This window comes from Lepidochelys kempii, chromosome 4 (assembly GCF_965140285.1).
Source record: "Lepidochelys kempii isolate rLepKem1 chromosome 4, rLepKem1.hap1, whole genome shotgun sequence".
Lineage (NCBI taxonomy): Eukaryota > Metazoa > Chordata > Testudines > Cheloniidae > Lepidochelys > Lepidochelys kempii.
Genome location: NC_136383.1, coordinates 56,656,294 through 56,669,433, shown reverse-complemented (window position 1 = coordinate 56,669,433; position 13,140 = coordinate 56,656,294). Strand labels below are relative to the sequence as shown.

The 13,140-nt window shown below is 44.0% G+C and overlaps 1 protein-coding gene across 4 annotated transcripts in view; it reads left to right on the top strand.

Annotated features, from left to right (window-relative positions):
- The window catches only part of LRBA (LPS responsive beige-like anchor protein), a 558,089-nt gene extending 554,508 nt beyond the window's left edge, over window positions 1–3,581 (top strand). For all 4 annotated transcript variants that reach the window (XM_073341330.2, XM_073341331.2, XM_073341329.2 and 1 more), the window contains one exon: window positions 288–3,581. In XM_073341330.2, coding sequence (XP_073197431.2) covers window positions 288–378 — 91 coding nt within the window. In that variant the 3' untranslated portion in view covers window positions 379–3,581. The remainder of the gene's footprint in view (window positions 1–287) is intronic.
- Window positions 3,582–13,140: the final 9,559 nt, after the last annotated feature.

Below are 13,140 nucleotides of genomic sequence, written 5' to 3'. Positions count from 1 at the left end.
CTAGCCAGCCCAAGTGCAAACCCATGGATTGATGCTCAGGGCAGCTAACCCATGTCACTGTTCTCTGCTGCCCATGCTAGCACAGCTACGTCACATGCTCGTTTGATGAGAGCTAGTGCGAGTATGTCTACATGAGCTGGGAAGCACAAATGTAGACGTATCCTTAGACATTTGATTTACAGAGGTGGTGCTAGATCTGGTGGAAGAAGTCTGTCCAAGAAAGGTAAGTCAGCTGTGTTTGAATGTAAAGTGGCTAACCTTTTAACTGAATTTTGTGCTTTTCATAGGTGTATAATGACTGGCATGGCTTCTGGGAGCATAGTGCTTTTCTACAATGATTTCAACCGATGGCATCATGAATATCAAACCAGATACTGATGTTGCAGCAGACGAGAACTAGCACTGACATGGGCAGCTGCTGTCAGAATGAAACTGAACATAGGAAGCCTCTATTCAGTATCATGCCGCAGCATTGTTCTGTATAAATAGCTGTATTACATCTGAATGTAACTTAAATTTGCTCGAAGAAGCAAACTATTTTTTAAACTTAATTGCTATTTTTGTAGACCTTGCATGATTTTTTGGGGGCAAAGGGCAAAGAAGCAGAAAAATGGCTGCTGCGTTCTGTAGTTAAAAATCTATATTTTTAGTCATTTTGAGAAGTCTATTTTGATTCATGTATGGAAAGAAACTTAAGATAAAGATGGTTAAATCTCTTATTCTAGCTATATTATGAAGAAATACATTTCCCATCTAAAGCTTTATCTATAACCTTGAGGAATATATGATTTTAACAAATTGAAAGTGGGTTATAATACTGGGGATTTTAATTTGTGCTACACTTTGTCTTGATGTACTTTTCCAAATGATTGTACTTCTTCAGCACTGAAGTTTCTGGGAATCAATAATGATATTTAAATTATGATAAATGTAATTTTAAACATGACAAGGAATTGTTTCCATCAATATTACTATTCAAGCATGTTTCTAGACCTAGACAATTAATTCTTTTTTTAGTTATATGTTTTTGTTGTGCAGTTAAGAGGGAGAAATCATCAACAGAGTCTGTGTTACATCAAATGTGAATCCTACTAGTTTTTACCTGATATCTTCTTCAGAGCACACCAAAATGTGCATTGTTCCTCAAAATCAAAACTTCAACTTGGGGAGTTTGGACACGTCCTCAAACTAGCAACCTACACAATATTTCTTTTTAATTTTTAACCGAAGCACACTTCTGCTGCTTGATTATGAAAGCACTAAGAGGCAGGCATTCAAATGTTCACAGCCTCTACATCTTTGCAGAAGCTCTAGACTTGCAAACTTCTTTCCCATTTTTTAGTTTTTTTCTTCAGAGGACTAACCACCATAGTTATATAGCAGATTCCATATCTTGTGCTGTGTATGGCAACAAAACTGTTCAGTTTCTGCTATCACCAAATCCAATCCAATCTTGTCCAATCATGTTAATAAATTATCTCCTCCCTTAGGAAATGAAAAATAATTTATACTAAGGAACAATAAGTTATTTTGGTGTTGCATAATTCTACTTTTCTACAAAATTGCTGTGCAGAATTCTGTGAAAATATTTGTGAAAAGAACTGTATTGTTTTGTAAGTCTGTATTGCATAAATAATTGTTTGTATGTTGTGATCTACATGAGTTAAAACTTACATTCCATATCTGTATCAATTTATCTAGCTGCCTACTGGAGCAGTTCCCATTTTTCTCTTTAAGCAAAGATTTGAATGAGAAAACTCAGTTTGAGTGAAGAAATTAAATAAAATGGCATTTGTAATTGAGACCTTCAATGCAGTGCATTGGGCTGCTGTGTTTTCCATATGTACATACAAAAGAGAAAACAGCCACCATCACCCAATGCATTTGCAAATACAAAGCAAACACAGGGTTTTGAGACAATAATGGCCTGATTTTCCATTGTGTTATACCATTTTTATGCTGGTACAGTATATCTATATTGATGTCAGTGGAGTTACACACTAAGGTGTAACAGAATGGAAAATCTGGTTAATGAAATGTGGTAGTCATTATCTCCACCTGATGAAGTGCGGAACAGTCACCCACTAATAAAATGCCTTGAATTGAGAATGAGGTTGTATAAAAATAATGTACTTTACAAACTTTTGCTATTTGCAAAATTCATATCTCTTTATAAATAGATTTTAAGCAGACATAGATATGAACTTGAAGTTTTTCTAAGGAGGAATATTCTCTGTATATGTTCGTAATGAATATATAAGTGCTGTGTAATGAGTTGGTTACTAATGTCTGCAGTGAGGGTCTGATGAATCTCCATCATCTATCATATTATCCAGGTGCAAAATACAGAATTTAAAACTTTCTACTTTAGTTTTCTTAGTTAATTTAGAACTGAATTCAGTAACACTAAAAATTACTCACTGAAATAATAAAAAGAACAAGGAGTACTTGTGGCACCTTAGAGACTAACAAATTTATTTGAGCATAAGCTTTCATGGGCAAAAACCCACTTCATCGGATGCATACAGTGGAAAATACAGTAGGAAGATATAGATATACACAGAGAACATGAAAAAATGGGTGTTGCCATACATACTCTAACGAGAGTGATCAATTAAGGTGAGCTATTATCAGCAGGAGAAAAAAACCTTTTGTAGTGATGATCAGGATGGCCCATTACCAACAGTTGACAAGAAGGTATGGCTCTTAAACTATTTCATGGGCACTTGAAATGGTAGAGATTTCAGCCTTTATTTTAAAATGGTTGGTGGGTTTCAGCATAGGCAATAGGCATTGGTGCAGTAGGAGCCCTTACATTGGGATACCATGCTGGGATTCTGTCCCAACACCTAAGCTATCTCAGACAACACTGTCAGACCTGTAGCTGCTAGGGCCTTGTTGGTCAGGAGAGTCCTTCCCCAACTGGAACATTCATATGATATTTATTGCTCATGTTCCAGTGCTCTTTGGGGTGGAGTCCAAGCTGCTGCATGTACACTGGGTGGTCTGTGGTGGTAACATGGAGCCTCCTGGGGAATCAGGATGTCTCCCTTTATTACAGCCCTGCTTTGAGCACAAGCTTTGAGGTTTGTCACACCCCACCTATGTAAGAAGAAATCTCCACCCACTGTTCTCCTAACTGCTTCCACAGACACACTTTAATTCTAGATCTGCAGTGTTGTAGCTGTGTTACATCAGTTCTAGACACCTTCCCTGTTGCCTCTGGTGGGCTTGAACATCCTTTCTGCCAGCTGGCAGAGGAGGCTGTGTCAAAGTTGTGGGGGTACCAGACTACATATTTAATTCTCAGGCACTGTATTGTGTGGCCAAATCAAATGCTTTCACTTGGGGGTGGGGGCTAGGGGAGAAAGTTTTATGCTTGGTTGAATTAATCCTGCTTAACACAGGTTGTTGTTAACACACACTTCTTTAACCTCCAGTATGATATTGTGTGCAAACAGAGAGTTAAATTCCCAAATACTATTTATCCATTAGTGTAACCAATGCAAAGTCTGTGCTAGCCCTCTTGATTAGACACAATTTAGTAAACTGGTGCCAGAGATTAAATTACAATTAAACAATTTTGAGCTGTATTATTTTTTTTTCCAGAACGCTGCTGAGGGAGAAGGGAGCTGCTACAAGGTGGAAAGTGAGTTTCCATTTTTGCCAAGAGGTCAACTTTTAAATTCAGAAAGGTCAAGCATGGTTCACAGACTCTCTCAAACTCTGGTAATTTCATATTAACATATTTTCTCATAGAAATGGATGTGATCTCTGACTTACCCCAATCAATGTCTTATATGAACTTTTGATGAAAGTAAGGCCAGTAACACTGAGAATGATTAGAAATAAGTTAGAGATTTCAGTTTATTGTAGATTACTCATCTTCAGCGGCTTCATATCAGTTATGTTTCTTATAAGCCCATGGCCTGAATGTTACAGTATGTGAGTAGCCATTATGTTTTTATAAGGAATGCTGAAATCTGAGAACTGCAGCAGTGTACTCTATTCAAAGGTAAATGAACGTAATGTCAATCTGAGAGCCTTTCCTGAGCAGTCAGCAACTATTACATTATATAATTAAAAGAACCCCTCTGTCTACAAATTGTGCATTCAGCTAGTCTATGGAAAATATGTTTGTATTACAGTTATCCTGTCCCGCATCCCTGGCATTCCTCCAGTTTGTCTGCCTCACCGACCCGTAGTGCTCTGTCTTAACCTAAGATTGCAGTCTCTTTGGGGAAGGGACTTTTATTAAATCTGCATAGCACCCAGCACAATAGATCCCTAACCTGCTTGGGGCCCATCAGTGCTATTGTAATAAATAAATAAAAATGTTAAGAACCAGTGATTTTTATGTTCCACTAAAAGCAGCTATGGCTTACTTTGAAAAGGGAACTTGAAGTTGTCTTAGTAGCATGGAAATCCTTAGAGCTCTTCTCAATAGGAAATTGGTATGATTGTTGAGTTCCACATTCTAATTCTAAAAGTGTTCAGGTTGGTATTTTATTTGGAAACATTCTGGAGATTCCTTCCTGCTGTGGGGTGTAGTGTTCTCAGCGCAGCTCAAGCTGAGGGTTTCCAGCAAACAAACAAAGAGAGGCTGCTCCATTTCTTCTACATCCGTGCACAAAGCGGGCTATTTTTCCAAGCACCAGCTCGTGTCAGCAGACTGGTAATCAATTTTTCTTTCTTTTAGCAGAAAAAGTAAATTGAGTTATTCCAAAACCAGGTGTACAGAAAGGAACATAGTTCATTGTGATTTTGGCTGGGACATACCTCCTATCAATTTCTGTATTTAGACATATTGTTTTAGAATGAGATAGAAATGGTGAATATCCAGATGGAGCAAACAAGCAACTCACAAGCCAAGTAAGCCAAAAAACAAGCCCAATTTCTGTGTTTTTTTTCCACAGGTTTGGCATGTTGGAAATCTTGTAAGTCCTGAACTGAATACCCTCATCAATTCCTGTGTAGTAATGGTGTTAGTATGGAATGCCAAATAGTTTATTTTTGGGTGGACCTAATTTAGTATGTACTTGGGAAACTGATATAGTTGAAGGTCCAAATCATTGTTTGTTTATATGTCAAAATCTACGACTGATCTGTAAAAGCCCTGGATCAAAAACTATAGGAGATTGTTCTTGATTTTTGTTTATGTTGATTGAAATTTAACTGCACGTGGCCTAAGGCTCTGTAATTTAAGAAGTACAGCTACTCCTGTGGGAAAAGCAAGGGGTAGAATATACGAAATTGAAAAGCTGGTCCAAAAAGAACAAATGCTCTCTTGTAAGCAGTTTATTTTTAGATGAGACTTATTAGTATAAATGTGTGTAAATTTTAGAGAGAGATTTTAATGACACTAATAAGCCTTATAATAAATATACATTTATGGGGGAAATTTAGTAATAAATTTTTTTTGTAAAAGGAGTTTATCCAGATACCAGCATGTACTTAGCGTTCTCCACAAGAATTGATGCCCATGGACTACAAAGAAGTTTTTACATCTTATAAAATGTGCAGCATATGAAAATACAGGTTTAATTGATGATAGCATTCCAGGTAGCACAGCAGATTAAAAACTTTCCAACATGGTTTTCTCTGGCAGTAATACAGCATTGCACAGGAATATAAAAAGAACAGATGCTTTTGGGATCTGGTTGTTTTCTGTTATTTTCTGTCTGCCTAAGGGAACAAGTTTTAGGTTAGGTTATTTACCATTTTCTTCTGGATTTTCTGTTTTCCCTCTTCTCCCCATTAGGAATGTGTGTGCTGTTTATCCTGGGCACAGTTCTGCAAGGTGCTGAGCTTTCTGGTCTCATCCAGCAAAACAGTTAACAGACTACTCAAGTGTTTAAAGTTGAGCATGTGCTTAAGTGCTTGGCTAGGTCAGGGCAGTAGGCTCAGTGCCTTGCAGGGTTGAGTGCCGTGAGGGCATAGTTCACTTCAAGACCAACTTTTCCAAGTTGAATTAGACTTGCACACCCCACCTATTGTGAAACATACCTTCTGGGGTTTCAGAGTAACAGCCGTGTTAGTCTGTATTCGCAAAAAGAAAAGGAGTACTTGTGGCACCTTAGAGACTAACCAATTTATTTGAGCATAAGCTTTCGTGAGCTACAGCTCACTTCATCGGATGCATACTGTGGAAACTGCAGAAGACATTATATACACAGAGACCATTTGTTATGCAAAAGGTGCGAGAGGAAGAAAATTAAGGCTTTATTCAGCAAAGTTCTGATCACATCCTGCAGATCACATGCAGCCTATGAGAGCAGAAGTCTGAAGGCGAAGTAGTAGTTCTGATTGCTAAAGGGATAGGGCTATGTGAAAAACAGTCTGTGACCTTTCTAAATGGTGTGTAAACCAGTGTGCTTACTCTTTTCTCGTTCATAATACCAACTAAAACTCTTGAAAAGAAAGGGGGAATTATTTGCATTGGTCTGCTTTTTCTGAAGATAATATCTTACAGGATTCTCACTCCTTTGTCTCAAGTAAAACTCCCCATGTTCCAACAGATTTTTTAATTAAGAATAGAAACAATTGTGGGTAGAAGCACCACCCTACCGCACTGGTCATTGCATGCCACCTTGGTTCTTAAAGCCCCCTTGGCATTGGGCTGCGTAAATGTCTTTAAAAGCTATATCTTTTGGGGGTGAATGAGAGTGACATTATCACCCTACTCTGTATAAAGGACTGCATCCCCACAATTGCTTCCATTCCTTCTGTACCACCACAAAGAACAAATGGAACTCACTTTCATGTCTTCAGGCTACACCTTCCATAGTTTAGCTTATTATTTTCTTGTAAATAGTGTAGAGAGTTAGAAGAGATCTTAGCATACATAACCTGGCTGTGTCCCAAAGGCCTTTGAACCCTCACTTGGATCATATTAGGGCCCAAACCTTGTAAGGGTTTCAAGAGATGCACCTCCTGCCTGTCAATCATATCAAAGATAGATGCCCCTGTCAAAGCCTTCTGTTTCTGGGCAAGACCCATGCTGTGAGCCTGTGTTACTCCTGAGGGAATTCCACACCAAAAATTTTGAAATTATGTGCACGCTATTTTAAAATTGTGCAAATTGTATCTGTCAATAAATAAATGTGGCTCCAGCATGGCAGTGGGGAGCACAGGCCACTGGCTGCAATGAGGTGGAAGATCACCCTGAAGCACCCACCTCCCCCAGTACAGGATGTTCGCAGTGAGGCTGCACCTGACCCTGACACAGTGCAAGGGCTGGGCCAGGCCTGCCCCAGAAATACCTCGGGGCCCTGCTCCTCTGTGCCAGGTGCACCAGGGGTGGGTGGGCAGGCTCAGCCCAGCAGGATCCAAGTGTAGAGGGGTTTAGAGTGGGGGGATCCAGAGGTTTCTGTGTGGGGCAATCTGGGTGCGGGTGGCTCTGTGGGAAGATCTGGATGCACAGGGACTTGTTGGGAGGTTCCCGGTGCAGGGGCAATGAGACTTTGCAGGGGATCCAGGTGAAGGTGGTTGGGGGGGTTGGGTTTGGGGAGATGGGGCTTGGTGGGGGGGTCTGGGTGCAGCTGCTTGGGGATAAGTGGGCTCTGGGTGTGGAGGTTTGATGGGCCTGCTTAATGTGGGAGCCCCAGCTGCTGCCAAGGTGATGCCACATGCTGGGCTCCCGCTCTCCCTCCTTCCACCTGCAATTCCCCTATCCCCTTTTCTTTTCCATCCCTCTCCCCTCACTCCCGCATTCCACCCCCTTCCTTCCCCACTGCCTCTTCCCTCACTCCCCTTCCCTCATTCCCCCCCCTTACCCAGTCCCACTGGTGGCACTCACTGTGGCACAGAAAACAGGACGGCTCCCAGCACACAGAAGGGGAGCACGACTGGCACTAGGACCCATCTGTATTTCCCTCTCTAACCTTCCCTTAACTGCATTCATGCCCAGGGAAACTCATCTCTGTACCTTAGAGGTAAAGAAGGTGCTCTGTTTTTTACCTGCATGAAAACAAGCCCTTTAGAAAATCCAGTATGTTGTTTGTAGCACATGGGGAGATATGCCAGGAAGAACCTACTACAAAGCAAACTCTCTTACAGGATTAGGAAATGCGTAGAACAATGTTACATTTTAGCTAGGAAATCACTACCTCCTGGTTTAAAGACTCATCCTATGAGAACCTCTGAAGTTTCAGCAGTATGCCTAAGCCCTGGTCTACCCTAGGACTTTAGGTCGAATTTAGCAGCGTTAAATCGATGTAAACCTGCACCCGTCCACACAATGAAGCCCTTTATTTCGACTTAAAGGGCTCTTAAAATCGATTTCCTTACTCCACCCCGACAAGTGGATTAGCGCTTAAATCGGCCTTGCCGGCTCAAATTTGGGGTACTGTGGACACAATTCGACAGTATTGGCCTCCGGGAGCTATCCCAGTGTGCTCCATTGTGACCGCTCTGGACAGCACTCTCAACTCAGATGCACTGGCCAGGTAGACAGGAAAAGAACCGCAAACTTTTGAATCTCATTTCCTGTTTGGCCAGCCTGGCAATCTGCAGGTGACCATGCAGAGCTCATCAGCAGAGGTGACCGTGATGGAGTCCCAGAATCGCAAAAGAGCTCCAGCATGGACTGAACGGGAGGTACGGGATCTGATCGCTGTATGGGGAGAGGAATCCGTGCCATCAGAACTCTGTTCCAGTTTTCGAAATGCCAAAACCTTTGTGAAAATCTCCCAGGGCATGAAGGACAGAGGCCATAACAGGGACCTGAAGCAGTGCCGCATGAAACTTAATGAGCCTACCAGAAAACCAGAGAGGCAAATGGCCGCTCCGGGTCAGAGCCCCAAACATGCTGCTTCTATGATGAGCTGCATGCCATTTTAGGAGGTTCAGCCACCACTACCCCAGCCGTGTTGTTTGACTCCTTCAATGGAGATGGAGGCAACATGGAAGCAGGTTTTGGGGATGAAGAAGATGATGATTATGATGAAGTTGTAGATAGCTCACAGCAAGCAAGCGGAGAAACCGCTTTTCCCGACAGCCAGGAACTGTTTCTCACCCTGGACCTGGAGCCAGTACCCCCCGAACCTACCCAAAGCTGCCTCCTGGACCTGGCAGGCGGAGAAGGAACCTCTGATGAGTGTACCTTTTAAAATACTATACATGGTTTAAAAGCAAGCATGTGAAAGGATTACTTTGCCCTGGCATTCGCGGCTCTCCTGGATGTACTCCCAAAGCCTTTGCAAAAGGTTTCTGGGGAGGGCAGCCTTATTGCATCCTTCATGGTAGGACACTTTACCACTCCAGGCCAGTAACACGTACTTGGGAATCATTGTACAACAAAGCAGTGCAGTGTATGTTTGCTGGCGTTCAAACAACATCCGTTCTTTATCTCTGTGTGTTATCCTCAGGAGAGTGAGGTATCATTCATGGTCACCTGGTTGAAATAGGGTGCTTTTCTTCAGGGGACACTCAGAGGAGCCCATTCCTGCTGGGCTGTTTGCCTGTGGCTGAACAGAAATGTTCCCCGCTGTTAGCCACGGGGAGTGGGGAGGGTTGAGAGGTTAGTCACACGGTGGGGGGAGGCAAAATGCGACCTTGTAACGAAAGCACATGTGCTATGTATGTAATGTTAACAGCAAGGTTTACCCTGAAAGACTGTAGCCACTGTTTTATAAAATGTGTCTTTTTAAATACCACTGTCCCTTTTTTTTTCTCCACCAGCTGCATGTGTTTCAATGATCACAGGATCTTCTCCTTCCCAGAGACTAGTGAAGATTAGAAAGAAAAAAAAACGCACTCGAGATGAAATGTTCTCCAAGCTCATGCTGTCCTCCCACACTGACAGAGCACAGACGAATGCGTGGAGGCAAATAATGTCAGGGTGCAGGAAAGCATAAAATGACCGGGAGGAGAGGTGGCGGGCTGAAGAGAGGGCTGAAGCTCAAACGTGGCGGCAGCGTGATGACAGGAGGCAGGATTCAATGCTGAGGCTGCTGGAGGACCAAACCAGTATGCTCCAGTGTATGGTTGAGCTGCAGCAAAGGCAGCTGGAGCACAGACTGCCACTACAGCCCCTGTGTAACCAACCGCCCTCCTCCCCAAGTTCCATAGCCTCCACACCCAGACGCCCAAGAACGCGGTGGGGGGGGGGCCCACCGGCCAACCAGCCACTCCGCCACAGAGGATTGCCCAAAAAAAAGGTGGCTGACATTGAATAAATTTTAAAGTTGTAAACTTTTAAAGTGCTGTGTGGCATTTTCCTTCCTTCCTCCACCACCCCTCCTGGGCTACCTTGGTAGTCATCCCCCTATTTGTGTGATGAATGAATAAAGAATGCATGAATGTGAAGCAACAATGACTTTATTGCCTCTGCAAGCGGTGATCGAAGGGAGGAGAGGAGGGTGGTTAGCTTACAGAGAAGTAGAGTGAACCAAGGGGCGGGGGGTTTCATCAAGGAGAAACAAAGAGAACTTTCACACCATAGCCTGCCCAGTCATGAAACTGGTTTTCAAAGTTTTTCTGATGAGTACCGCGCCCCCCTGTGCTCTTCTAACCGCCCTGGTGTCTGGCTGCGCGTAACCAGCAGCCAGGCGATTTGCCTCAACCTCCCACCCCACCATAAACGTCTCCCCCTTACTCTCACAGATATTGTGGAGCACACAGCAAGCAGTAACAACAGTGGGAATATTGGTTTCGCTGAGGTCTAAGCGAGACAGTAAACTGCGCCAGCGCGCCTTTAAACATCCAAATGCACATTCTACCACCATTCTGCACTTGCTCAGCCTGTAGTTGAACAGCTCCTGACTACTGTCCAGGCTGCCAGGCTTCATGAGCCATGGCATTAAGGGGTAGGCTGGGTCCCCAAGGATAACTATAGGCATTTCAATTTTCTGGTCTGGGAATAAAGTCCCTTCCTGCAGCTTTTGAAACAGACCAGAGTTCCTGAAGATGCAAGCGTCATGTACCTTTCCCGGCCATCCCACGTTGATGTTGATGAAATGTCCCTTGTGATCCACCAGAGCTTGCAGCACTATTGAAAAGTACCCCTTGCGGTTTATGTACTCGGCGGCTTGGTGCTCCGGTGCCAAGATAGGGATATGGGTTCCGTCTATGGCCCCACCACAGTTAGGGAATCCCATTGCAGCAAAGCCATCCACTATGACCTGCACATTTCCCAGGGTCACTACCCTTGATATCAGCAGATCTTTGATTGCGTGGGCTACTTGCATCACAGCAGTCCCAACAGTAGATTTGCCCACTCCAAATTGATTCCCAACTGACCGGTAGCTGTCTGGTGTTGCAAGCTTCCACAGGGCTATCACCACTCGCTTCTCAACTGTGAGGGCTGCTCTCATCTTGGTATTCATGCGCTTCAGGGCAGGGGAAAGCAAGTCACAAAGTTCCATGAAAGTGCCCTTACGCATGCGAAAGTTTCGCAGCCACTGGGAATCGTCCCAGAGCTGCAACACTATGCGGTCCCACCAGTCTGTGCTTGTTTCCCGAGCCCAGAATCGGCATTCCACAGCATGAACCTGCCCCATTAGCATCATGATGCATGCATTGGCAGGGCCCATGCTTTCAGAGAAATCTGTGTCCATGTCCTGATCACTCACGTGACCGTGCTGATGTTGCCTCCTCGCCCGGTATCGCTTTGCCATGTTCTGGTGCTGCATATACTGCTGGATAATGCGTGTGGTGTTTAATGTGCTCCTAATTGCCAAAGTGATCTGAGCGGCCTCCATGCTTGCCTTGGTGTGGCGTCCGCACAGAAAAAAGGCGCGGAACGATTGTTTGCCGTTGCTCTGACGGAGGGAGGGGCGACTGACGACACGGCTTACAGGGTTGGCTTCAGGGAGCTAAAATCAACAAAGGGGGTGGCTTTACATCAAGGAGTATTTCAGGTAGGACTTCACGGAGGGTTCCAATAAGAAATGGTGCACCTAAGTTATTGTTCTTATTGGAACAAGGAGGTTAGTCTGGCCTCTGATTGATACGTGGCTAGATTTATCTCGCTGCACCTTCTCTGTGAGTGACTGCAGTGTGACCTAGAGGAATGAGTCCCCCAGATGTGGGGGGGGGGAAGCAAATGAGTACAAAACAAATCTGGTCTATTTCTTGTTTTGATCCACTCCATCTATCTTTTACATCTTTGGCTGGCAGCAGACAGTGCAGGACTGCATGCCATCCACATCACATGGCTGCCCGGCAGAAGATGATGCAATAGGACTGCTAGCAATCCGTATCGCCTGCCTGCTCACCATAAGACAGTTCAATAGGACTGACTGCAGGACTGAAGAGAATGACCTGGTCAAGTCACTCCAAATTTAGTCCCTGTGCCCATGTCTGCCCAGGCGCTCCTGGCCGACGTGGCCAGGAGCACCTCGGACATGACGATGACGGCTACCAGTCGTATTGCACCATCTGCTGCCACAAGGCAATGGGTTCCTGCTACTGTGTAGCAATGCAGTACCGCATCTGCCAGCACCCTGGAGACATAGGGTGATGGTTACCTGAGAGGGCTCCATGCTTGCCGTGGTATGGCATCTGCACAGGTAACTCAGCAAAAAAGGCGCAAAATGATTGTCTGCCCTTGCTTTCACGGAGGGAGGGAGGGAGGGAGTGCAACGCTCTGGAAGTCTACTCTAGCCTCGGTACTGTGGAAGCACTCCACCGAGTTAATGCACTTAATGCACTTAAGAGCATTTTCTGTGGGGACACACACACTTGAATATATAAAACCGATTTCTAAAAAAACGACTTCTATAAATTTGACCTAATTCCGTAGTGTAGACATACCATAAGGCAGGTTCCCCTGGTGGAGATATGAAAGTAGCATCTTGAAGTTTGGTGCATGCTTTCACCAAACATTACTCATTGAATTTATTATTGTGCTCCATTTAGCCTAGTTTGGGAGAGTGGTGCTGCTATTCATATTTGGCTAAGAACTCCTCATCCACCATCCTCCTAGTGGGGCACTGCTTGCTAATCTCCCACAAGTATGATGCACAGAGGTCCTCGAAGAAGAGAGGTTACTTACTAGCAACCGTTGTTCTTTGAGAGTTGCCTCTATGCATTTACACTGCTGCCCACCTTTCCCTCTTCCATATATCAAGCTCTGCGGCTGCAGAGATGGACTGCTCCTGCTCTTTCCCTCGGACACAACTTTTCAAGGCAGATCCA